Source organism: Pangasianodon hypophthalmus, chromosome 21 (assembly GCF_027358585.1).
Source record: "Pangasianodon hypophthalmus isolate fPanHyp1 chromosome 21, fPanHyp1.pri, whole genome shotgun sequence".
NCBI classification, from domain to species: Eukaryota; Metazoa; Chordata; class Actinopteri; order Siluriformes; family Pangasiidae; genus Pangasianodon; species Pangasianodon hypophthalmus.
The window spans coordinates 15812647-15840219 of record NC_069730.1 but is presented as its reverse complement, the minus strand read 5'-3'; the positions used below and the strand labels follow the sequence as shown (position 1 = coordinate 15840219).

Here is a 27573-nt window from a genome sequence, read left to right as displayed (position 1 = left end):
ACCTCGAAGTTGATTATTTTCCCATAACAGCACATCCTGAAGTGTATTATTCCTCTTATACTACAAAATGTACCAACATTTTGCTTATTTATTGACTTCAGTGCATTAACTCATGAGCTCCCCATTCAGATTTCTGCTTGGTTGCATACTGAAGCTAACTGTGTTTGTAAAAAATAAACCCATTCAGTTAATGTATGTAGGGAGCAGTCTTATTGTGATTCAGAGATTTGCCCCAATTTGGTCCCTAAATTGTTTAATTCTTGTAATAAATAATCATGATTTCAATATTGAACCAAATAATTGTGATTATCAATTTGTCATACATCCCTACAGGATTGTGCTAATATTTGAGTGTTCTCAGTCCAGAGGAATGTTTTATGTCACATCATTTTATGTGTGTATTCTCATAGGAGGGTCCAGGGGAGTGGCTGACTCTGGACTCCCAGGTCATTATGGCCGATAATGAGATCTGCGGCACCAAAGACCCAACGTTCCACCGAGTGCTCCTTGACACACGCTTCGAACTGCCACTGGGTAGGACCATTATTCATCCATCCTGTCTGAATCATAACAACAACTTCCCTGATTCATCCCCACATCCTCAAAGGGATTCTCTATTCCTTCTATTAGAAATTTAGTGAATTCAATTATTATGGATCATTTACTGGACATGAAGTCAGAATCTGTAAATGGTACCAAAGGTGCTGCTAATTGTATTTTTGAGCATAAACTCTAAAGTGAAAAACACATTGGAAAACATTAAGCCTTAGGAAGTGGCCTGGCCATTATTAATCCAGTACCTTTGTTTCAGTGAGTTTCTGCTGAAAAAGGGAGACAGTTCTCAAACACAGAGCACAGCATATGTATCTGTTTACTTGAGGCCCATTTTTTGTTCTTGGCTAGAAACCTGTGTTGGCATAAGGTCACAGCAGGTTCTTCATAAGCAAACAAAGTAACACAGTGTATATGTGGGAGTTGTGGTGTGTATGTGTAAATGTGCATGTGTATGTGCATGTGCCAGTGAGTGTTTGGGTTTTTATGTGCACGTGTTAGCAGTGTAGAGATGTGCGCAGGAAATCCCATTCTCGCCCACTCCTGAAGGAATTCTGACCAATCCCACTGCAGTTAATTAGTTCTATTTCTCGAAATATAAACAAATTCATTTAAACCACCATGACCCTGCCCGGGATAAAGCAGCTTCTGATGATAAACGAAAGCAGTAAATGCGTCACGCAGTAACATATGCGTCATGCAGTAACGAGCATCACATACGTGTCATGTCATGTGTCATGTGACATTACTTTGTCCTGCAACTTCATATCTGACCAACCCTTCCCACACAAGAAAGTAAAAACCACCCACATCCATACCCTGCTGTTGGGTCACAGTCCTGACGTCTGCCATTTTTGACAATTTTGACTTTCTGAGGACAATTTGCTAGTCCTCAAGAAGAAAACATTTTTTGTTGTTGTTTTTGTTTTAAACATGAAAAGAGCCAAAGTGTTTCCCTTTGGTTACTGAGGTTAAGATTTGGGTTAGCTTAGGTTTAGGCACAGCATTAATTAGATGCACTAATAATTATGTCAATGGAATCATAAAGATAGTAAGACAAACATGTGTGTGGATGTGTGTGTGCTCCTTTCCACAGATATCCCTGAAGAGGAAGCTCGCTACTGGGCTAAGAAACTGGAACAGCTCAATGCCATGAGAGACCAGGATGTTAGTTCCTTCTCACCTTAAGTCACATGAGTCACACGTTTCAAATACCATTCTGGAAATGTCATAATCTGTTAATTAACTTAAGTGTGCTTGTTGTTGTAGTACTCATACCAGGAGCAGCAGGAGAGGCCACTTCCTGTTCCCGGGAACCAATGCTGTGAGTTATACACTTCCTTATAAAATCAATACCAAACTGTCACACTCAGACTTCGGGGGAAGCATGATACATCGAGGAACCTTCAAGCTTCCTGCCTGTAGAAGCCCCTGCAACCTCAAATGAATCCTCTATTCACCACAAGGCTTTTAGACTTGTCTGGATTATGTAATCTTACACTCATCGGATATTGGTTATCTGTATTATGGAAGCTTTCGATGTGGAATTTTGGCGTCACCTGATCTGCAAGGACCAGGTCTTTCAATAGTCAGTAGTTTGTGCTGCTACTTCATGAACATTTTGTTGTTTAAGTAGGCAAGGATAATTAAATGCAAAATGCCTTGTCAGATTTATCATGACTTTATGATTAATAAAGAAAATAATAAAATAAGACATTACTGAAGACATGACTGTATCAGCTTCATACAACTCTGTAGTTGCTAATACTGAAAGGGCTTTGGTCAATAAATTTGGTCAACACCTAAAATGTCTGAATGAATCGTGTAAGAGTAATAGATATTTCAGGGATATGATTTGAGGCCGGAATTGGGGTGGCCAGGCTAACTGCCACCATGTCACCACCCTCCTGCTCACCAAAAGAAAATATTTTTGCTGCAGTCACTGATGGAGTATAATGCTAAAGTAATCTTTAATCAGTGACACGAGGTCAATGAAACACAAAATTCATTGCTTCCACTGAGAAATATATTGTAGAGAAAACCCATTAGAATTAGGACAAAAATACTGACAAAACAAAGCACATATACAACTTTTATATTGTTATTGATACTACAGTAATAATATATATATATACTGTATATATATATATATATATATATATATATATTTTTTTTTTTTTTTTAATTACTGTAGTATCAATAACAATATAATACACTAGTTCATCTGTTAATTCACTACAGTTTAATCATAATCAAAGGCCATATACCTAATAGACCATGCATTTGTTAAAAAAATAAACTAGTAAAAATTCAATAAAAAAACAAAAAGCTCAGTTCTGACTGCTTGGTAGTTGCTTGATGAAAGAGTGGTTACAGCGTTGATGCTCTGTGTGTGAAGGAGAAATGTAAATGACATTTTATCCACCAGCTAATTCGAGATCAGAGTAGGAATGGAGTAAGCCCTCTTCATGATCGCCTTATGCAGTGCTGACACAGGTCCCAGTGGCCCGGGACACACTCAGGTGGCCTGTCATTGGCTATGGCAGACAGCCGGAGATTGTCATTGGCTACCTGCCAGACCCACACTGTGTTAATCACAGGCTGGTGAGGCATCACAGCCGTCTATAATAAAGGCTGTGTGATTTCCTCCACTCCATTAGCTGAGAGGAAAAGGAGAGATCACTGGGGTGAGTCCAGTAAGGAATAAAACATGACAGGATGTTCTGTTATATTATGAGTCATTATGAGTTACTGTTACTACCCCAAAGTTTTTCAATGAAAGCATGTCTCTGAGTGTTTTTCTCCCTGGATACCAAAGCAAATTGCCAATGATTACATTTTTTAATTAACTGAAGAATAACATACCATATTTTTTATCCATTTATAGTTACCTTTAGCCAGTGGCGGCACTCAATATATTTTAAATTCCACTGAAATACTAATTACTTCTTTTGAGGGACCAACTATTTAAAAAATGTTGCTAGTTTACAGGTACAATATGGCCAAAAGTTTGCGGACACCTGACCATCACACCCATATGTGGGCCTTCCCCTAACTGTTGCCACAAAGTTGGAAGCACACAATTGTATAGGATTTCTAGCCTTACAATTTGGAACTGGAACTAAAATGCCCAAACCTGTCCAAAATCTAGTGGAAAGCCTTCCCAGAAGAGTGGAGGTTTTCATAACAGCAAAGAATGGGATGTTCAAGAACATATGGATGTGATCATCAGGTGTGCACAAATGTTTGGCCATATAGTGTATATAAGTTGATGTTCCATTGATTTGCTCACCTTTCTGGATAGCACAATCATGGCGAAGTTGGCTTACTCCCCCATTTGGCTCCACAGACATTACTGCACCTGGTAGTCAAAAATGGGGGCAGGTATCACGCTGCCCCTGCTCACTCTATGAACCTTTTCAGTGGAGGAGGAGTAGAGGACAGGAAAGTTAATGACTTGAGTTGCCAGGGTCATATTTATTTAGGCCAAATTGGGCTAGTTTATAATATTCCACAGTCACCAAGCTCTTGTTTTTTTACCAAGTAATCGGAATTAAATCTGATAAATTTCCACAAACAAAGGCAAAGTGTAAGTGCAGACTGTCTGTTAATGATGTCAAAAACTATTTCTATTGTAAGTAAAACTGCAAAGATTGAGAGAGGGAAAGGGGAATTATGGAGTGGATAACGTCCTTACATCATAAATGCATGCGCACTAAAGCATTTACTGTAGTGGTGTGTGTTGGAGAGAAGTATACACGTTTCACATTTCATTACCATCCAACTCCAGATGAAATTCCACCTTCACACGTATTCCAGTGTGCTAGACTTGCAGCAATTCTGAATATACCTTTACTTTCATTAAAATTCAGTATGTGTGGGTGTTTAACAAGTGGTTTGTTTATCCAACAAATCAATGCTTTAGTCTCAATCTCAAGTGTCCTTTCTGTGTCTACTCTCTTACAGGTAACTGGAATTTGTGGGGAGACCAGCAGAGTGAGTCACTGTTTACTGTCATTAAGCTGCATGATATGAACAAAGTGTTATATTTGGATTGCCAATTGCTGTAATTGAGACAGAATATTAATCCACGTAATTTTATTTCCCTCAGAACACACACATGTGTTCAGGGAACGGACATGGGGTGGAATGAGATTTTGATAGATAATACAAAATATAATTGTAATTGTATTACAGTTCATTAAAACATACTATGGATAAGAAATGTAATACAGTATAATAGTAATACAATATTTTGTAATTTTACTCAACTGAAATGCTTTTCGTAACAAGAGACCAGTCATGACACTTTAATTGATAAGGGTAATGTTAGCATTCTGATGAACGATAGCTAAGAAGGCTACAAAATGCTCTAGAAGCAATCAGTTACACTCTTTGGTTTATTTTGTTACTTTGTTGTTTATTTTTCTTCTGTGAGTTTCATAGCAGCTTTGAAAAAAGATGATGAATAGCCACGTGAAATCTTTTAAACACATTAAATATCCAGTACTATCAGAAATACCACCCATATCTGCAAGTTGCTTACTTATGCAGCAACCATGAAAATATCATGATAATAACTATAAAACAATATAATACATAACCTTCATGAGCCTTCTTTCCAACAGCATCACCAAAAGAGGATTAGTAGATCACACTCACACTGCATCACACACACACACACACACACACACACCTTTGCTGATGTGGATTAGCAGATGGGCTTGCTGGCGAGGGTCCAGTTGGCCTGTCAGCCCATTTGTCATGCCACCCCTCCAAAGCATAATGCTAATAAGAGGTTTGAATCATACTGGAGCCTTCCTGAGCACAGCAGCACGCTCCACTCCTGTATGAGTCACAGTCTTCCCCCTCTTCCTCCCTGAGGGCCAGATTTAGCTCTTGTGGTAATCTCATTTTGAAGGGGTAGAGTCCATTGTTTTAAAACAATTCATCTCATTCTACAGGCTCATATAAAACAAGATTTTTTTTTTTAATTTTGGCTTTGGCATTATATATGGCATATAATCGTGAAATGTGAAATTAAATCCTTTTAACTGACACTCACTTCCCACATGTAGACGAGGACCCAGATAGCGCAGTGGATGACCGGGACAGTGATTACCGCAGTGAGACAAGTAACAGCATGCCACCACCATTCTACAGCACATCACAGCCCAACGCCTCGGTCCACCAGTATCCCATGGGTCAGCAGCATCGCTCCAACCGAGCCACCTACACTCGCTCTATCCACAGCTGTGACATCATCGACTACGACCACCAGAGAGCAATCAGGTGAGAGAACAAGAGAGAGAGAGAGAGAGAGAGAGAGAGAGAGAGAGAGAGAGAGAGAGAGAGACCCTGTGCTCTAAAACACCATGATGCTTTCTGTTCTCATCTGCTGTGATTGGTCCTAGATAATGATTGCAAGGGGTTTTGGGTTGATTTGTAATATATCATTTCCCTATTGATCTTGGCTTCATTAAAAGGCGCATTAAGAGTGTGGAGAAGACCCTTGTGAGCACCTTATCGAGGTCCTAAATATGACTCTTGGGACTTGCAAAATGGAGGAAAGTCTCATTCTTGAATGGCATGATCCAATTAACTGGCACACACTGAGCGTCTGAAAAATTGATTCACAAATTGATTCAAGGACTCAAAGGACTCACTGGCTGATCCATTTTTTATGTGCTGTGTTCTTGTTTCTTTTTCACATGTAAATAAAACATTCAAATTACACTCTAATACTTTATCTGTGAACTATTTAACATCATAAAAAAAGGTTTGTAGAAAAGTGTTTATACACTTATGATACTTGAGCTTTATGTCTCTTTGACTCCTAACCTTTTTTGGCTATAATTCTGAACTTTTGAACTGTTAGAATTAAATATGAAATAAATATACACGTTTGTGACACTATTAAAAATAAGGGAATAGGAGGAGATAATTATATCAGATAACCACACCTCTTGATAATCTTTCCATTCTAACCCTGATACTTTTTGGAATAACAAAAAAATCTCCCTTTGTCAGGTTATCGAGTAGTGGTGGTCATATAAAGCTATGATCACATCTGATCACATAAATAAGTGCCAAAGCCTCAAAGCTTTCCACAGTGCACTCCTGGAGAAGAAAAATGTTCCATTAGAAAAGGTTCTACGTATGTAAGAGCCTAGAAAGTTAAAGCAAAAGTTAAGGTAAAGTTAAAGGTAAATTTAAAGCATGTTTTTCTAAATGATTCTAGCTGGAGGAAAAACATTTTCATTGTTTAAGCAGTTTTTAACAGCTCATTTGATGCTGGTGTCTGTAGCATAGCATAAACAGAGCAGGTGATGACAGCATCGCCTGGCCTACTTCAGGATGTGTGTGGGTGTGTGTATTGCCCTGTGGTGTGCTTTCTGCATAAAACCACTTTTTATCCTGCGCTGCTTTATGCATTATTCAATAAGCCCCACTGGTCAATATTGCACGAGGATGAGAATGTGTGTTAGCAAATGCACGCATACAAGCATATGATAACCCGGGTATGTCTAAGTGCATGTGGGTCAGATTATGTGTGTGGGGGGGGAGGGGGGGCTAGTGAATGTTTTTTCCTCCTTCCTTTCTCCCTGTATTTAATAGGCTCATTCATCATATTTGTGTCATATGTGACTTTCTTGAGGAATGCTTCTTTGTTCCACATTTTCTCTTGCCTTTCTCAAGCATTTTGCTCTAATTTCTCACAATTTTTTTGTTTAAATCTGTCTAGATTTCAGAAATGTTAGAAAGCCACCTGGGTTGCTATTTTTTTCTCTATAGCTCCTTCCTGAGTTTTGATGGAGCTATGGGGCATAAATTCCAAGAAGCTGTTCTTTATTCTACAACCTGGAGGCTTTTTGGTCCAAAAAGCCATTGCCCAAATAAAAGACTCGTACTGTTCATGTAGTAGCTGACAGTATGTGTATCGATTCATATTCAACATATACTATATTGCATATGATGTAAGTATTTTACATGTGTTAATTAACCTTAATTTGTATTGCAGGAACAGTATTTAAATAAACTTACAAGGAGTTCTTCATGATTGTGTAATCCATAGTTAAAATTTAGATCGTCCTCCTACAAAACTTCACTCACCGCATGCTTTCAGTGTGTCCATAGAAAAAAGTGCTTTTACTGCCAAAACGGAGGAATATCCTAACAGTTGGTTGAGTCCAACTCAGCATGATGTAACAGGCTTGGCACACTGGGAATAGCAGGTGCTTTTCCGAACTGAAGACTCCCAAGGTCTCTTCCGCATTGTGTTGATGCATAAATAGCTGATGGCAGAATGAAGGCATAGAAAGAATGAGGTGTGTGTGTGTGTGTGAGTGTGTCTGTGTGTTTGTGTGTGTGTGTGTGGGTTTGTTTTATGAGTCAGCTTTGTTGTTCTTGACATTTTCCCACTTTAGTCATCCCACCACTGCCAAAGTAGCTCCATCTTTTAGATTGATGGTTTGCTTTCTCATCTGAGTTTGTTTTCTGTTCCCGCAATATCAAATGAAACATCAGGTCCTCCTTCAATCTCTGCTTCTCTCTCGCTCTCTCTCTCTCTCTCTCTCTCTCTCTTCTCTTCCTCTTCATATTTCTTGTATACTGTTATATAATATCCTCATTTCTGGATGATTCTTTTGACTGACTCAACAGCCCAAAAATTTACAATCTCTGCTTTTATCCATAGTCTAATTAATGTTGGTACTTCGAATATTGATATTTTTTAGATAAACGTTTATTGATATTTTAGATATCAATATACAGTACTGGGACTTTCAGAACAAGACGCTAAGCAATTCCTATACAATTAATTATCAAAAAGAGCATTAAAGCACAAAAGATATTAAAACGTATATACCATAACTGATGTGACAACTTTATAGTGTTGTCATAGAATAACTATTGTGGAACCTTAATTTTTTTTTAACCATTTTCCAATTTTTTTGAACAATTATAGATGCCTCAGGTTACCATTATGTGGAGTTTTTGGAGCTTTGTAATGGAAAAGCTCTTCAGGTAACCAAAAATGGTTATATGGTTTCATTCTAAAGAACCTTTTCTGTACACTTTTAGCAAAAAGGATTCTATCTAGCACCCCTAAGGATTCTCTGGTTTGTCATTCTGGGGAAAGTCTTTAAATTCTAGATATAACTGTACAGCAGAGGTTTCCACTATATAAGAGGGTTCCAAGTAGAATTTCTTTAATTAGCTTTAACAATTCCAAGAACTCTTGAGTATCCCTGTTTTATAAGGGTGCATGTGTGTATGTGTGATATTCTCTTTCCATATCTCTCTCATTTGTTGCTTAAAGGAATACAAAGTGTATCCTATAGCGTATGGCAAGGATAACCCATTTAAAAACATGCAAAGTAGTAATTAAATGTACAAAATGTACATTATCCTTTCTGAAAATTTCCTGAGTAAACCATTTTAGAAAGCTAAAACCATAAAACCTCCATAAACAGTCTTTGACAAACGTGTCAGTTTTATCCTCTCCAAGCATATACTAATTTTTCTATTATCTATCTCTCTCGCTCTATCTCTTAGTCCGGCAGGAAGCTATGCATCATCAGCAGAGTTAAGCCATTGCAGCTCACAGCTAAGTGAGGAAGAGTATGGTGAGCGGGAGCTGTATGATGAGAATGACTCCTACCACTCATGCCACTCATCCGTCTCCTACAGCAAAGGCTCTCCCGACTGGGAACCAGACGAGACAACAGGTGCCTACAGTGATGAGGGTGCCTACAGCAAAGATGGTGGTGAGGAAGGTGCCCTTTATGAAGAAGATGGTGACCCATATGCTGAAGATGCTGACTTGTACGAGGGTGAAGAGGAGGACTTCAACTATAATGATGAAGATCTGTACCCTGTGGATGAGGCTCTCAGCGAAGATCAGGAGCCTTCATACACCCCAACCCCTACCAGCACTGCACCCAAATTGGCTGTGCCATCAACCTCCAGGCCACCACTGGAGAAACAGGCATCCTTGCATCAGCAACCACCAACACAGCAGGTGCCACAGGGCCAGAATGCAAACCAGATGGCCGGTCCAGCTCCTACACACCCAACAAATCAAGCTCCTACCCAACCACCACCAACAAATCAAGCTCCAAACAAACCAAACCATACACAGCAGCAGGCCAGACCACCTCTCCAGCAACAGCATTCCACAGGTCCCATCCCATCTGTCCAGTCCTTCTTTGCTATGGCTAAACCTCTAACTGCTGTTTTTGGGTTGGGTGGATCTATGTCAATGTCCTCACAGCCTCCTGCACCCACACCCCAACCCCAAAGACCACAACCACAACCTGCAGCACCTCAGCCCCAAGCTGCACCAGTCCAACCTCCAGCTTCTGGAGTCCAGCAAGCAGCTCCAATTACAGCCAAACCCACAGAATCCCCAACCCAGCCTCCTACAACCACTGCTCAACCTTTATCCCCTGAAGCCAAGCCAACCACACCAACAGAGGAAACACAGGTCATTGAGGAGCCACCAGTGCAAGATCAGCCACCTCCAAAGGATGAGGAGATTCTGGTAGAAGGGTCTCCTTTGGAGGAAAAAGAGAGAGAGGTCACCCCTCCAACACCACCACCGGAGGAGAAGGAACCAGAGCCTGAACCAGATAGGTATTGCTGTTATTCCCATGCATTGCAGCAAATAATTTGGAAAAATATGGGTCAGCAGTACATAGTTGGCTGTCTCACAACATCTAATCATTTTAGAGGAAATGGATGGTAAACACTGAGTTGTGCAGTGTTGTGGCCCTTCAGGAGTTTAAGTCCCCAGTTCATATCAGTAGTTATCAACTTTAAGCATTAAGATCTACTATCCTAATTTAGGTCTAACCCAAACCCACTTAGTTCCATTTAGTTTTGCAGATGAACTGAACCCTGTAGGAAGCTCCATCTTCAGGGGGATGGTTAGTATCCAGGTGTCTAAAGCTTTAGACCTAAATCAAGCAGCAAAAACAGCCTACACCAAACTTTTCCACAAATACCAAATGAGTGTGATTGCTGAATCCAAGCCTTAATCATCTGTTTATACCTGCATTCCGTTTATCTGTGTGTAGAGAGCCAGAAGTTGAGGAGGTGAAGGAGCCCATAGACCCAGCAGTACGAGCTAAAGAGAACTGGCTACGGCTCTTCAACAAAGTCCGACAGCAGCTGCAGGAGGTAGGCCTTTAAAAATACTCTTACTTTCATGGGCTATTATGGGTGAAGTTCAATGGTGGTCATCAATCCTGAATCTGGACGCTAAATCAGAAGGGGAATTAAGTGTATGCTAAAGTGATGCATGATCTATGGACTATTGATTTTTGAATGGCTGTCTTGGATGGAAACCTGAAACTCACTTGGGATGGGATTCAATGCAACAGTCATTACAACAGTCAGTTCACATCACTGCTTGGTCTTCTTTACAAACTTTATTTTACTATAACATTTTGGCTTGATGCACTCAGATTTACTTATGAGTTTCATTTTATATACATGCATTTGCTAAATTATAATAATGCTTAAAAGGCTTTGTCTTGCTGATATTATAACCATTGCAGATAACTGCTGCCATGCAATTTTGTCACACTGCTTCTTTTTTTGTTTTGTCTGTTATTTTTGGCTGTTTTCTTGTTTTGTCTGTATCCCACCATTTTTTTCTCTCCAGTCTCTTTTCATTGCTTTAGTGATTTGCATGTTCACTCAGATGGGCCATGCTTGGACGAGAGTCAGGTGGGTCTGCTCTGGTGGTATAAAAGTTGTGTGGTGGTTTTGTGAAAGTCTGCACATTGAGCATTTGTGTGCATACAAAAGCTTATGGAAGCATGAATTTGTTTGCTCTTTAGGCTGACAGCAACTACCGGATCATACATTTACACTTCTGAGTGTGTTTCTCAGCTTCCATTGCAGTACCTAAATTAGTTTATAGAAAAGCTGCTTGATTGTTGGATGAAGAAAGCATGGTAGACTTAAATCATCCATGACATTACTCTTTGCCAAGAGACTTCAAAGTGAGGGGCCAGATTATTTACTACCAATCATTATATTTTACACTAATGAAATGGTGTCAAGGTGAAAATTATAGTCAAACCTGCCTCAGAATTCTAATTGCTGTTACCATGATTGCTAATTGATTTTTGTGTGTAATTCATGTAAAGGTCAGAGAATACAGTCTTTCCTGGAAATCTATTATTCAGACTGTGATCCAATCATTTCTGCCATGCTCTTAAAATCAGGTGCTTCTCAGGATGATTGAAGGTCACGTAAATTGCAGCTCTTTGACTCAGAGTGTGTGGATCTTGGTGATTGTTGTGGTTTGGCCAAAATGTAACTGTGTACCTCACTACAACAGGAGACTTCCATGAGTGCTGTGAATATGTTGATTTTGGTTTGTAGGTCAAGCCTAATCAGGGTTTGTGAAGTGCTCTCCAGAGACATGTCAGCATGAATGCTCTTGTCATTTCTCTCTCTCTCTCTCTCTGTCTCTCTCTTTCTCTCTCTCGCACTCTCATCTCAGGAACGGGGAGAAACAGATTCTCAGTCTCTTTGGTTTGGAAAGGGCGGGTAAGTCACACTGGTTAAAGTCAGGCGTTTACTCAAGATTCTGTTTAGAAGTGAGCAGAATTAAATTAAGTTTAGAATACTACTTAATTTTTAAACATTGCTTAACAAATAATCAGCTATAATCTTAACCTCTGATTAAAGTCATGACATCTAAATGAAACTTGAACTAAAATTAAAAACTTCCATGTGAAGCCAGCCAAACATATCATTTAGATCTGCTGCTCATGCTGCATCACAGGTCAGCATAACACACTCCAGGGGAAGTGCTGTCAGCCTTCTTCTACATATATGAGCTCACACATGCCCACGATTGGCTAGCGTCGCTGTGATTGACAAGGAAGACAGAGTATGACATCCCTCCTAACCAGAGAGCACAGAAAATTTTGTCCCTTGGCTCCTGGCTATGGATGGCTGTGTAATCGGTGGGATTTGAACTCACTGTCTCCCAACAATAGGTCTTTTATGTTGCACTACTCAAGAGCTCATATGTATATTTTAATTGGATCTGAGAATTATGGAATTAAGTCAAAGGCTCTCTGCTTCTTGCTGGGAATTAGTTATTATTATTTATAGGTTGACAATTACAATGCACACTCACCCATTTGTTCAGGTTTTAGATTTCACACACACACACACACACAGCTTAGATATAGTTTATTGTTTTAATCTAAGTGCAGATAATCTAAGGAATATATTCTCTGCAGCAACAGGGAGATATTTTCCAAATGCCCCTCGACTCAGCACTTAAAGCTTTATTGCAATGTTCTGCTATTGGGCATTAAGGTAGACATGTGTAAACCTGTTGAGATTCACTAAGATCTGACTCAGCAAATTGTATGTGTTTAGAATTTAGACATTATTAGTCAGGAGACCTCTCAATCATTATGGGGGCGGGGTCATCATCAGGAGCATAGCTGTCAGGTGTAGCTGCTCATGTACTTCATGATCAAGAACTAGCACTGGAGAAAATCGTATTCTTGAGCAAATTTCAGACTTTGTGCTCAGGTGTGTTTTGTTTCCTGTGTTCATGCAGAATGGGAGGAGCTTTGTACAGCATAGACAGCATGCCTGACCTACGCAAGAGGAAAGCCATCCCATTAGTCCGGGACCTGGTGAGTGACAAGCATGCCAAAATCTTCATAATGTTTTTTGTGCACGCAATAAATCACATAATTTTGTGTATGTATTTGAATATAACATTGTTTTTTTTCTCTTCCTGTCCTTTGCTGTCTCTGTCTTCACACAGGCTATGGTAAGTTTTAGACACCTTAAGTATATTATACACTACAGGCCAGAAGTGTGGAAGCAAGCAGCAAGAAAAGTTAAGGGTGCCATTTGTAATTTTTGTGTTTAAAGATCTGTGATAATCATATAATTTCAGAGATACCTTGCCTTGCGATAAATCTTGCCATTTTTTCATTTTGGAACAGGAGCCATTTTTCAGGCCCAGAAATTAGCTCCGCCCCAGCTGAATTACAGCAACTCACTCACCAGCTTACCAGTTAGTTAGTGTTGTTCCCACAACCTTTGGCCTGGAGTGGATGTACTGTTTTATGTATAATGTTTAAGTTGATTAAATGATTCAGATTTTCCTTCTGTGTGTCTGAATGCAGTCTTTGGTTCAGAACTCTCGTAAAGCCGGAATCACATCTGCTATGGCATGTAGCACACTCAACAATGAGGAACTGGTGAGTACTCTGTGTTTGTGTGTGGCCATATGGCTCTAAAAAAAAAAAAAAAATAGGAGCGATCAGTTCACTTTTTTGCACCCACAAATCTGGTCCATAAAGCATCATAATCTGTTTCCTGTTTCGATGTCCCCTACTGCAGAAGAGTCACGTGTATAAGAAGACCCTGCAGGCTCTGATCTACCCCATCTCCTGCACGACCCCCCACAACTTCGAGGTGTGGACAGCCACTACACCCACCTACTGTTATGAGTGCGAGGGGCTGCTGTGGGGTATCGCCCGGCAGGGTATGCGCTGCACCGAGTGCGGGGTCAAATGCCATGAAAAGTGCCAGGACCTGCTCAATGCTGACTGCCTGCAGAGTGAGTGAGCATGATATGCCAAGATTCTATGCTTTAAATGACATCAATAGCCACATTGTGTAATACCTACATTGTGCAAAAATTGTTACAGCAGAGTTTTTTTAAGAAACAGGGAAGCTGATAAAAAAAACATGTGACAGACGAATGTTATGGCATCATAAAATAATATAGCCTACTATGTTCCAGTATGCAAATTCAGGTCATGCAACACTTGTTTACAAGTGGAAGGAGCAGAGCATGTGTATGCATATTCATAGAAACTGGGTTTCGTGATGAGAGAAACTGCCACGTTTTTATTACAATTTATTATGTAATATCGAATAAATGTTACTTGGTGAAGGCCATACATGGCTGTTGTCATTTCTCATGTAGAAATCTGTTTAAATTCAGATATTTGGATATATATGAATTTGCATATATTCATTTGGCAGATACTTTTATGCAATCCCAAGAGAGAGAGTAAACTTGGAGTAAATTATGAGACCAATTGACTACATTATGAATTAAATGAATTGATTTTATAAGTCAAAGAAAGCCAGCTTTGAGTCATCAATCATCTCAACAGGTACAACACATAAAAACCGTATGACTATTGACACTTGTGTTCTTAGAACAGCTCAATTTCTCTACACTAACATACCAGTTGACAGGCTATCAGCAAGCTTGGATCTGAGGTTTTAGACTCTTGGGTGTGGTCTGTGTTTCAGGAGCTGCTGAGAAGAGCTCTAAGCACGGTGCAGAAGACCGCACTCAGAACATCATCATGGTCCTGAAGGACCGCATGAAGATCCGTGAACGCAACAAACCCGAGATCTTTGAGCTCATCCAGGAGGTGTTCGGCGTGGCCAAGACAACCCATGGGACCCAGATGAAGCAGATCAAGCAGAGCGTTCTCGATGGCACGTCCAAATGGTCAGCCAAGATCAGCATCACAGGTCAGAGCTAGAAGCCAGTGAATCCTGTCTGAATGTTACTGAAAAAAATCAAGTTTTTAGAAATACTGTACATTAAATGCAGTAAGTGATATTGTAATGAAAAGAAGGTTGCATGGGTGTGTATGTTTGTTCCTCTCTCAGTGGTCTGTGCTCAAGGACTGCAGGCCAAGGATAAGACAGGCTCCAGTGATCCTTACGTCACCGTCCAGGTGGGCAAGACCAAGAAAAGGACCAAGACCATCTATGGCAACCTCAATCCTGTCTGGGACGAGAGTTTCCACTTGTAAGCCCTTGCCCCTCTTTTTTTTTTACTTCTAGCCTGCTTAGCACAGTCTGTCATTAGAGCCAGCTATTTAGGCTCACTATTTAGTGAACACTGGAGAAAATTCTACTAGTGGAATCAAGTAACATATAGCATAAGTACAGAATAAAACATTTCAGGGCATGCAGTTATAGGAAAATAATCAAAAATGGGGTTGCAGCCTGACACAAAGCTGAATTATTGTTCCCAACCTGAAGTTGATTATAATCCAATAACAGCATGTCCTGAAGTGTTTAATCCTCTTATACCACAACAGTTTACCAATGCTAAGATTTTTTTTTACATTTATTAAAGAATGGCACACCTATTTTTTGTCCATTTATAGTTACATTTATTCCTGTGGCATATCCATCTGCGACACAAGTTATCATTGTCAACAGACATTTCCTTTTTTTAATAAGAAAAAAATTCAGCTTGTCATGTTACTGAGAAAGATAAAGTATCATAATGTGCACAAATTTATTTAAGATAAACCTGTGATTTGCCTTGCAGCCAGACTGTCTGAGCTGCTATAGTGGAAGATTAATCAACACCTTCTGACCAATCAGATTCAAGAATTCAACAGTGCTTTGGTATAATAAAATATAGTGATCATATACAAACACGGAGTTTGTGTCCATGTTGCTAGTGAGTGCCACAACTCATCCGATCGCATAAAGGTGCGAGTGTGGGACGAGGACGATGACATTAAATCTCGTGTGAAACAGAGGTTCAAAAGAGAGTCTGATGACTTCTTGGGCCAAACCATCATCGAGGTCCGGACTCTCAGCGGAGAAATGGACGTGTGGTACAACTTGGGTGAGCTGTGTGTATGTGTGTGTGTGTGTGTGTATGTGACAGAGTTTAATCATACTGATGAAAACTAATGAAAACGGAAATAAGATGGATCTAAGAATAGAGGGAGGTTGAGTTAATTTACGACCTGTCTTTTTCTCTCTTTAACTTCTCTCTCTCTCTCTCTCTCTCTCTCTCTCTCATTGCTTCTCCCCCTCCTCACACAGACAAGCGCACAGATAAATCGGCCGTGTCTGGAGCCATTCGCATGCACATAAGTGTGGAAATCAAAGGAGAGGAGACAGTGGCTCCATACCATGTCCAGTACACCTGCCTACATGAGGTCAGCTCAGATATACTGTACTATACTGTAAACTGACCAGGATCAACTTACTGAAGATGAATGAATGTATTATAAATTGATTTTCCCCTGGATTGTAGTGATAGCGTAATACTTCACTGAGAGTAACTGGAAGTTAGTGGGTTTCAATGTCAAGGCTGCCATATCACTTTTTTTTGCACCAGCCTGTGCTGTTGTTGCTGACTAATCTGGAACCATTCCTTTCCTGTGCACCATAAAATAACAAAAACCTTGGCTAAAATCAGTTCTAAAATCACTATTTAAAAAAGACGTTAGCCGGAACAGAGGAATCAGTGGTATCAGAGCTGGGAGCATGAGAGCATGAAAGCAAGACGGAACTGTCAGGAATAACAGCATTTCCCTCAGATGTGTTGGTAAATTATTGACAAAAGACTGTGTACGACAAAATTTACACATCGTGTCCAGCTCGAAATGAACATCACTGGGTTCTGCCATATTAAGAAGCATCATTGTGCCACAACGTATGAACTCTGAGCTATCAGAAAATGTCCCGAGTAGAAAATACCATAAGCTTCATGGTATAATAAACCCTGTTCAAACATGGTGTTATTTACTTGAAAAGGAAACAGGAAGTGAGGAATCTATGAAGCTTTGGGGATCTTGGAAGCAGACTCTTTTTGCCACAATGGTAGCTACTTAATTTATTTACATGACCACAGTTTAAAATGTGTGATCAGTGTGGAGTTTAAAAATAATCAATATCAGTAGTCCTGGTGAAAAAAAGCAACTGTTTTAATAGCGACTGCATTGAAACCAATGCAAGACTGTATATGTGAAACATGTATTCATGTGCCATCATGTGATATCCTGTGTGCTTCACTTGACCACAATTTATCTTAATTCACCATGAGCCAGTCAAACACAATGGTCAGATGTGTAAAGTAGAAGTTCACCCACTGAGAGAAGTACAGCAAAAACTACAAAAAGCTGTATATTATACATTCAACCATTTCTATACATTTTTCTGTGCGGTTGAATCTAAACCAGTGGGTTCCTTTCACTAAATGTCGCTGTATTGATTGAGGCTTTTCTCCAGTGTCTTATTGGCAGCTTTTGTGTCTGCAGCACTTATTCCACTACACCACTGAAGAGCAGAATGGCGGCGTGGTGAAGATCCCTGACGCTAAAGGAGACGACGCCTGGAAAGTCTATTTTGAGGAGACAGCGCAGGAGATCGTGGACGAGTTCGCCATGAGATACGGAGTGGAGTCCATCTACCAAGCCATGACGTAAGCTGACTAGAGACAGAGAGCAAGTTGACTAGAGATGGTATGAAATGTAAAAAAAAAGGAAGGTTAATGGGTGATTTAATGGGATCACTGACATCCCTTGCATGTGCTTATGACTAGTACGCCAATTACATATCAAGCATATCAATTCCAGAGAGGCCTTGCATCTTGGTTTCTTCTTCCTGTGATGTCATAATGTAGGTGTTTTATTAAGAAGAAGATAATTATGTAGTTAGGCTTATAGATAACTATTATATTATTAGATTATTATTATTAGATGTTATACAGAGAGAATATCCATGTGCTTAAAAAGATTTGTCATGCTTTAAAATAGGTCTATATATGTCTCACTGTTTGCTTTATGCAACAGGAATCCAAAATGCTTTAGCATAGAACAATCATCAGTGCATTTGGTTGCTATATACTCTGACTCAACTTTTTTCTTCTTTGAATGCTCAGAACTGTGTATAATGTGTGTGTGTGTGTGTGTGTGTATGCTGTTTCCAGGCACTTTGCATGTTTGTCATCTAAGTACATGTGTCCTGGTGTGCCAGCTGTGATGAGCACCCTGCTGGCCAACATCAATGCTTACTACGCCCACACCACACAGTCCTCCAATAACGTCTCCGCCTCAGACCGCTTCGCCGCCTCCAACTTCGGGGTGCGTTTACCTTAGACCACTAAACTGTTTTCCCCCATTTTTCTCCCCATTATGGTCACCTGCTAAATGCAACCCACCAGCCAGCTCTCCCCGTCGTACAGCTACTACCAACCAGGGAGGTCGAGGGCTCACACGTGCTCCCTCCATGACACATGAAGCCACCCAGTGGCATCTTTCCAAACTGCTGCTCATGCTACATCACACTTGGAGGAAAGCACTATTATATGCATGAGCTCTTAGACGCCCACGATTGGCTAGTGTCACTTTGATTGACAGGGATGAGAGAGTAATGCCATCTCTCCCAATTATTAATGGATTTACCTGTGTAGTTACGAAAAATTCTTTACATGAATTCTCAATGTTTTCAGTTAGGACTGTCTGCTAGCTTGTGTGAAATATTTAGTAAAATAGTTTATGTTTGTGTGTGTGTGTGTGTGTGTGTGTCCTGCAGAAAGAGAGGTTTGTGAAGCTGCTGGACCAACTCCATAACTCTCTGAGAATAGACCTCTCTATGTACAGGGTACCGATGCACAATACACACTCATTTACACACTCATTAACCCTCAGTTACACTCTGGAGCCAAGCTTGTGATACACACTCCTTATGTCTTGCAGAATAATTTCCCTGCTAGCAGTCCTGAGCGGCTACAGGATCTAAAGTCAACTGTGGATCTACTCACTAGCATCACCTTCTTCAGGATGAAGGTTTGTGTAGCATGTACACACTCACACATGATGGAAATCTTATGTTAAAAAACTGAAACAGATAATGATCTGCTTGTATATGCAGTGAATAGTTAGTGCTGTTAGTGGGGAATCTAGCTGTGACAGAAAAGCCCATATTAGATTAGTTATCTAGCTCCTAATATAATAGAGTCTTAATATTTTAGCCTAATTATTTAAATAGCATAATTAAATATCAAGATGATCTCTCAAGATTATAAACTCAAATTTACTCCACATATCTTCCCCTGGATAAAAGCTGCTTGTTTTTCTTTTCAGAAAAAGTCATAGAGCCTTGTTGAAGTGTTTGATTTCTCATTTCTAAATTCTGAACTGCATATTAAATGCTCTATTGTATTACTGATGAAACATGTGCATTTTTCAGCTGGGGCACACATGCTTTATCCCGATCATAAGGTGTGGGTTTGATGTGGAGAAATCTTCATACATCCACAAAAACTCAGTGTGAAAATTTCTTTATACCGTAGTGCTGTTGAATTCTCAATTCTTATTTATATCGGTTTGTCAAATCTATATCTAATGCATTATTGTTTCTATAGCAATATTTCACTAATAAGGATGCATTGTTATTTAACAAAGAAAAAAACTATAATCACTGATATGTTTATTTAGCATTTTTGGAAGGAGTCTCCAAGGACTTTGTGCTTTATGGTTTCTCAGTAACAAGCTGCATGTTTTTTTATTATTAACTTGAAGAGGTAGTGAGAGAATGACTGTTTATAGATGCTATAATGTAAGTGATAACAGGAACTAACTTGATTCGCAGATGTTTCACAACATTAATTATAACTGTAAATGGATTAAAATTAAGAAGTGTTGTTCTTTAATAAATAAAAAACACTTCTGTTGGCAAATTGCTGTGGTATAAGCCAAATAAAATGCCATCCTGTCTTTGATTATTTTTCTATAACAGCACACCCGTTGTGTTTACTCCTTACTTAAATATAGATGGAACTGAAATACTACTAATAATAATATTACATATTGACATAGTCTAAACCATATAGAAAAAAGTAGATAGCAGTGTTACAAGGGGATAATATGAGTTAACCCTTTGCATCACCTCTCAAACTGAGCCCTGTTTTGGCAATGATGAGTGTCATGTGGTACAAAAGTGGCCCAAGTGTAAGTTGCCACATTTATGGGTTTTTTTTTTTCACATTTGAAATCTGGGCCAATAATGGCATTTCACTTTCAGCCTAAATGTTGCTAAATTATCAGTTCTGATCCATATGACAACCTGACACACAGCCTCATCTAGGTTGAGTTGTGGCTGCGTCCTGGCAGAGATTCAGAAGAGTTCATCAGCTCTTGTATGTGGACCAGATGAAGGTGTCAAACGTGCGTCATCGCTCATTTGCTATCTGGGTTGGACCGTGTTGGGGAAACACTCGCTCTGATGACTAACCATACTGTCCTGTTATACCTCCTGCTGTTTGATTGCAACCCTGCATTTTACAGCTCTGTAGAAACAGTTACACCCCTGCTGACATACCAAATGGGATTCTAGCTCTTGCTGCCAAGGAGATTCATTGATGCAATTGTTTGTACGTGTTTGGGTGGATGATGTGTGTATGTATGTGTGTAGGTCCAGGAGCTGCAAAGTCCTCCTCGAGCCAGTCAGGTGGTTAAGGACTGCGTGAAGGCCTGTCTGAACTCTACATATGAGTACATCTTCAACAACTGCCATGAGCTCTACAGTCGGGAATATCAGACAGATCCGGTTAGTAGATGTGTGTGTGCATGCATAGTACATTATTATATCCATTTAAGCCCCAGGAAACCTAAAGCTACTTCCCAACTGGCTAATGTTGGTCTTGTAGGCAGAATCAGAAGGACAAAGTATGAATAATTGGTGACTTTCCAGTTCCTGCATTACATTAGCCTCATTTCTGTGTAAAATGAGTGACCACAATCTTGGGTAGGGTTTAAGAGAAAGCATAAGGTTTACCCTCCTCATAGTTTTTTACCAATAGTCTTGAACAATTTTGAGCTTTATCTTTAGATTTTACATCGCAAAAATTAAAATAGTCAGACACAACCTAGACACTGCGTGGCTTTAATTATTAAATGCATCAGCACTGGGTGTTTTATATGCTGAATTGAGGTGTGTAATAAAGTGTCTTTCTCCACTTTCGTCTCTGTTTCTCACCTCCTCACCGGAACAGAAAGTAATTTTTCACCAGCTTCATGCTCGAGATGTCACGGTGATTCTGCCCCAGGCGTCTTTCTTGTTATTCAGGAGCAGGAGGCAGTGAACAGTGATCACCTCTCTAATGGACGTTCCTTTTTAAGATGAAATATTGATCACGGCGGAGGTGGCGTGGTTGTTAGAGAACAGAGAGCTGCAGTGGGCCATGTTGCTCTTTCCTCTACTCTGCTCTCTTTTTCTCTCATCTCCTTCAACCTCTACAGGAAGGAGGAAGGTTTTGGAGGGTTTTTTTTTACATTATGTAAGCTAAACTCATAAATAGCAACTGTGTGTGTGTGTGTTTTCTGTCCTCAGTCTAAGAGTGTTCCTCCAGAGGAGCAGGGCCCCAGCATCAAGAACCTGGACTTCTGGTCCAAACTCATCACCCTTATAGTTTCCATTATAGAGGAAGACAAGAACTCCTACACACCCTGCCTCAACCAGTGAGTGTGTTTGTGTGTGTACATTCATACTGGCATGATTTTCTCACTTCACTTAAAGCCTATAAAAAGCACTTATAATGCTTCATATGGTATTAGTATTGAAATGAAATCTATTATGTGTTATATATTTTCATAAACAATATGTAGTACAATGTGAGAAACTAAAGTTGTAAGTTATAATGCATTATATTCTGTAGTACAGATACAGAACCAGAGCCTGTTTTATAGTGCATTACAACATTTGTTGAACTCTGTATTCATAAGGCAACACATACTTTTATAAAGTGTTATGTAGCGTAAAGTAGTTGTACTTACATGTATAACATGTTATAAAACACAAGCATATGACTTCATAGTGTCAACATGCATGGCAAATATTAACTGTTCATAAGTACATTGTAGCCACCAAGTCTGTAATGCACTATACAACAGTATACAGAATTATAACAACATGTTATAATGCAGAGTTTTGCTATGATGTCTTACAACCTTAGTTCTTACCTGAGCATTTTTAGAGGCTTATGCCAGGCATTATAAGATATTATGGATGTAAATGCATGTATATTGCATTAGGAATAATGGGTTCATAGAATGTGTTGCCACATTGTTCTTGTATTATATTTTCATATATTATAATATGTTATGTAACCTTACATTATGAAGCCATAAACTTTTTTATGTATTGTGCATGTAACTACAACTAATTATGAGCATTTACACCAGATGTTTTAAGGTATTATACCAAAGCCTGTTGAATTCTCATTTCTGATTGATCAGAAGGTGTTGATTAATTTTTTGTAACAGCAGTATGAGTTCGTTGTTTATGAGAATGGCTGCAAATAGACTCACTACCCATAAGCACTCTCTGTGCAGGTTTCCTCAGGAGCTGAACGTTGGGAAGATCAGCGCTGAGGTCATGTGGAATATGTTCGCTCAGGATATGAAGTATGCCATGGAGGGTGAGGATTGCTGCAATATGCTTTATTCACATCTACGTGATACAAATGTGCAGAGAAGATTACAAAAACTTAATGGCTTTGAATAGATCCAGTAGGGAAAACCACAGAGAGTATTTCAGCACTTTTCATGGAAGCTTTTAACTTGTACTGATGAAGTAGACCAGAGCTGACGCTCCATCTGTGCTCTCTTTATCACCATGCTCTTCCTGAGCATGTCCTTGCTTTAAGTACAATCTGTCGCACAGCTAATGCTTTCTGTGTCTTTAGAGCACGAGAAGCACCGGCTGTGTAAGAGCGCAGATTACATGAACCTTCACTTCAAAGTCAAGTGGCTCTACAACGAGTACTGCAAAGAGCTGCCATGCTTCAAAGGCTGCGTGCCCGAGTACCCTACGTAAGTACGGTTAAAACCTACTTATGCACTGTGTATGCGAGCTGAAATAGTGCCTGAAAGAATAGAGAGAAGTTGATCGGTGCTGAGAGTCCTGTTAGAAGTCTACCCTCGGGATCAAAAAACCCTTACTACAAGACTGTATATAATAGTTAATTCAGTGGTAGCTCGTCAGTAGGGGCAGGTGGAGCAACTTCAACTTTTCAACAAATGTTAATCTTCATAAAGTCCTCATTCACAACTCCATACATTTTAAATTCCATTGAAATATTGAGTACCTCTTTCACGTGACCAATGATTTTAAAAAAATGTTGCTATTTGTCAGATATATTTGTCAGATTTCATTGATTTGGTCGGCTTTCTCGATGGCACAATTGTGGGATGATGACTGTCCCATATTATAGATTTATAGAGTTACTATTACACCTAGTGGTCAAAATGTGAACTGCAACAAACACTAATAGAGGCCCAATGAGACAGGAACCACGCTGCCCCACGCTTGCTCTATAACCATTTTCAATAGAATAGGAGCAAAGGTCCTTCAGGTCATTTATGTGTTTTTTGAGATGTAGCTGGCCTGGAACTTTTGCTGAAACGTGGCAAGCCTGATTAACGATATTAGCTCTACAGTGTGCACCTTGCACACTGTGACAATGGCGGCAGGAAACAAACCCACTGTACTGATGAGATCCATTTTGAGTCTTGTTCCTCTCAAAGTTTTTTCCTCATGTTGTGAGTTTAATGTAGCTACGTCCCTCAGTAGCTTAACCTGCTAGCTTACACAATGTATGATGGATTATAAAGAACCAATCAAGTGAAATCTTTTAAAAATGTAGTCTTTGTAATGTAATGCATTGTTTTCTCCCTGATAAGCCTACAGTTGCGTTGTTCATGAATTGTTCACAAATACAAGTTGCTATCTAGGAGTCTTTGGTTATATGATTTTGTTGTTTGTTTCTGTGTGTGTATATATTGCTTGGTTAAAGATTGCCTACGTTATGTATGACCTGATTATAATTTGGTTTAGTCAGTATTAATAATCAGAGCCTCTCTGGATATCTGTTTTCATTAATAGGTGGTTTGAACCATTTGTGATCCTGTGGTTGGATGAGAATGAGGAAGTGTCCAAGGACTTCCTGAATGGTGCCCTGGTGAGGGATGCAAAGGATGGGGTAAATATCACATTTTTTATGCTTGTACTCTCTATGCTTATATTAGATATTTTAGATTATACCATGGTACTGCTGAATTCTTGAATCTGATTGTTCAGAAAGTTTAGAAGAACCCTTTATTTGTTACATATACATTATAGCACAGTGAAATTCTTTTCTTCGCATATCCCAGCTTGTTAGGAAGCTGGGGTCAGAGTGCATGGTCAGCCATGATACTGCAACCCTGGAGGAGAAAGGGTTAAGGGCCTTGCTCAAGGGTCCAACATTGGCAGGAATAGCCCAGAGCCAACACTGCCTTAATGTTTGGACCATACAGGGATCAAACCCGCAACACTGGCCTTATTTGTACGCTGTAACCACCTGAGCTAACCGGCACTGATTAAGTGTCTGTAACAGCAACCCTGATTGTAGTTTTGGCGGCAAGGCAAATATATTGATGCACGATGAGTTAAGTTTTCTACCATTAAAGTATTCAGGATTTAGGTTATTGCAATTTGCAGTTTGCTTGATAACAAGCTACCTTTTTGTCTTATTAATTTCAAGACTTTCCAAAAAAAAATTAATCATTGGGACATTGCTACGGTATAAGAGGATTAAAACAGTTCAGGACATTATGTTATTGGAAAACAATCAATAAGTCAACTCTGCTGTGGTTTATTTCTTACTTATTATAGGAATTATTATTATAAAGATTTCAGAAAATGCTTTGTTGTGTGTGATTTATAGATATGAAGTGCTTTGCACTTATTACTTTCTGGTCCTTGCACGTTACCATTAATTCCTTTTCGTAGATCCAAGCAGCAATATGAATTACCTTAATTCTCCCTCTCAAGGTATTTCTACTCTTGTGTTCCCCCTGTCTCTCTCATACACACAGTTCCAGCAGACATCGGAGCATGCCCTGTTCTCCTGCTCGGTGGTTGATGTTTTCTCTCAGCTGAACCAGAGCTTTGAGATTATCCGGAAGCTGGAGTGTCCCGACCCTCAGATTGTTGGCAACTATATGAAGAGATTCGCCAAGGTGCTGTTTAATACATCCTTATACACTACAGTGTGACTGTCCTGCTGTTGTACTTCTAAGAATATTGTATTTACTTGAATTGTGTCTAGTTGATGAATTGCTGTTTGCTTGCAATCAATTAATTTCCATCTCTGTCACTTTTTTACAGACTATTGGGACTGTACTTCTGTCTTACGCTGACATCATTGCCAAGGATTTTCCCAACCACTGCAATAAGGAGAAAGTGGTACGTGTCCTCCCTGTGTGTGTGCGCTTTGTGCAATTTCAGAGAAATGTGGTGTAACTGTGCTCAAGCCTGGAATAGGTATCCATATGTTTAATCGAATGGGGATGAAGTAATTAGCTGAATGCAGTCTGCTGGGACTGAGACAAATTGGTCCCACTAGACACACACACACATACACACACACGCACAGCTCGCACAGCTAAATGAATCTTTGATTGACTCCAGATCTGTGTGTTTAAGAGGTTGGAGTTATTTCAGCATGGCACTAATGATTTTGTTTGTGTGTGTTTTAATAAAGCTCTGTTTTAATGGCTTTTAATGACTTAATGACTGTAAATGTTAACATCTTCCATTTCTTTTGATCAGCCTTGCATCATTATTAATAACATCCAGCAACTCCGGGTGCAGTTGGAGAAGATGTTTGAGGCCATGGGAGGCAAAGACGTGAGTCCTTATCCACCACTGTATATAATATAACATTCCTATCCTTCGTAATGTTTTTACAAAGCATACAGGTTTCACATCCAGTCTTCATTTAGTTGTCATATAGTTTTTCAAACTCTACTATACTTTTCCTATCCTTCTTAGTCCTCAAAGATCCCCTATAATATTCCTGAACCAAGAATAACTCCTTCCTGGCATACAGCTTCTCATCCACCCTATATACTTCATTTAGCCTTTGTCTCTTTGACTCTTATGTAGAACACAAGTAGAATTTAAAGCCTCATGATCTAAATATAGAACTTATACACACTTCTTAGTCCTCATGTCATCCTCTTAATCCTCATACGATACTCGATTTCGGTTCGCCCTGGAGCCTGTGCCAGCTGTAGCCTTAGATTCCTGTTCTTGGCTGACAGGAGTGGAATCCAATGTGGTCTTCTGTTGTTGTAGCCCATCTGCCTCAAAGTTTGACATATTGTACATTCTGAGATGCTTTTCTGCTCACCACAGATGTAAAGAGTGGATATTTGAGTTACCAAAGTCTTCCTGTGAGCTTGAACCAATCTGCAATCTCTCATCAACAAGGTGTTTCCACTCGCAGAACTGCTGCTGCTCACTGGATGCTTTTTGTTTTCGCACCATTCTGTGTATACTCTAGAGACTGTTGTATGCCAAAATCCCAGGAGATCAGCAGTTTCTTAAATAGTCAAACCAGCCCAAATGGCACCAACAACCCTGTCATGTTCAAAGTTACTGTGAAGTTACTTACTTTTTTTTTTACCTTAGGTGAACATTAACTGAGGTTCTTATTCGGAACCTGCATGATTTATGATAAATATGCAAAATTCTCTACAGCTTTCCTTATCCTCATGCAGCCCTTCTCAAATCCCACCATATATAGAATCACTGAGTTTACTTGACATGAGCCTCTGTTCTAAAGCTCTATTTCCTGAGAACTGCTCAGTTGCATAATGTCTGTTTTATGCAAGACTGCCCCTGTGATTTATTTTGCTTAATTAAATTGCTCTTAGTGAAGCAAAGGGCCTTAACTGTCCTTGTACTCATTCACTGTGTTTAGTATAAGAAGTTGTTCCTATAGAAGACTTTTACCCAAGGTCTGCTGGCGCTCAGAGATTGGCCCATCTGTTCTGCTAGCTTCAGATTTATCTCTCATTTCACCATCACTCCAATTTCCTGGTCATCATTTAAATCTTTCTGTCGTTTACCAACCTCTCTCGCTTTCTCATTCATCGATCGTGCCCTCTTTCCTGAGTCACCCTACAGTAAAAACTCCCACTCATGCTGTCTCTTTGAGAAGCTCTTAGTCATTCCCTCCTCTGCAGCGAAGCCTCTCGTCCACCTGTTACCCTGTGACACTCCGTGCATAGTAATTACTGCGTGACAGACCGCTTACCGCCCCAGTCCTCTTTACCAGCATGCAAAACTGTTTACGGGGTATTACACAATCTCTGACTGATATCAGAAACTTTTTCCTGACAGTTTATTATATGC

The 27573-nt window shown here is 39.7% G+C and overlaps 1 protein-coding gene across 1 annotated transcript in view; it reads left to right on the top strand.

Moving 5' to 3' along the window:
* The window catches only part of LOC113533480 (protein unc-13 homolog A), a 58788-nt gene that overhangs the window by 17506 nt on the left and 13709 nt on the right, over positions 1 to 27573 (top strand). The window contains exons 5-32 of the mRNA XM_034297688.2: positions 411 to 534; positions 1649 to 1719; positions 1822 to 1876; positions 4519 to 4548; positions 5631 to 5844; positions 9109 to 10188; positions 10632 to 10734; positions 12071 to 12117; positions 13151 to 13229; positions 13364 to 13369; positions 13731 to 13805; positions 13948 to 14167; positions 14875 to 15102; positions 15244 to 15385; positions 16053 to 16222; positions 16426 to 16541; positions 17646 to 17809; positions 18317 to 18470; positions 18922 to 18990; positions 19086 to 19175; positions 20803 to 20937; positions 21721 to 21848; positions 22722 to 22807; positions 23075 to 23201; positions 24274 to 24370; positions 25248 to 25391; positions 25540 to 25617; positions 25984 to 26061. Of these exons, the coding sequence (XP_034153579.2) occupies positions 411 to 534; positions 1649 to 1719; positions 1822 to 1876; positions 4519 to 4548; positions 5631 to 5844; positions 9109 to 10188; positions 10632 to 10734; positions 12071 to 12117; positions 13151 to 13229; positions 13364 to 13369; positions 13731 to 13805; positions 13948 to 14167; positions 14875 to 15102; positions 15244 to 15385; positions 16053 to 16222; positions 16426 to 16541; positions 17646 to 17809; positions 18317 to 18470; positions 18922 to 18990; positions 19086 to 19175; positions 20803 to 20937; positions 21721 to 21848; positions 22722 to 22807; positions 23075 to 23201; positions 24274 to 24370; positions 25248 to 25391; positions 25540 to 25617; positions 25984 to 26061 (4110 nt within the window). The remainder of the gene's footprint in view (positions 1 to 410; positions 535 to 1648; positions 1720 to 1821; positions 1877 to 4518; positions 4549 to 5630; positions 5845 to 9108; positions 10189 to 10631; positions 10735 to 12070; positions 12118 to 13150; positions 13230 to 13363; positions 13370 to 13730; positions 13806 to 13947; positions 14168 to 14874; positions 15103 to 15243; positions 15386 to 16052; positions 16223 to 16425; positions 16542 to 17645; positions 17810 to 18316; positions 18471 to 18921; positions 18991 to 19085; positions 19176 to 20802; positions 20938 to 21720; positions 21849 to 22721; positions 22808 to 23074; positions 23202 to 24273; positions 24371 to 25247; positions 25392 to 25539; positions 25618 to 25983; positions 26062 to 27573) is intronic.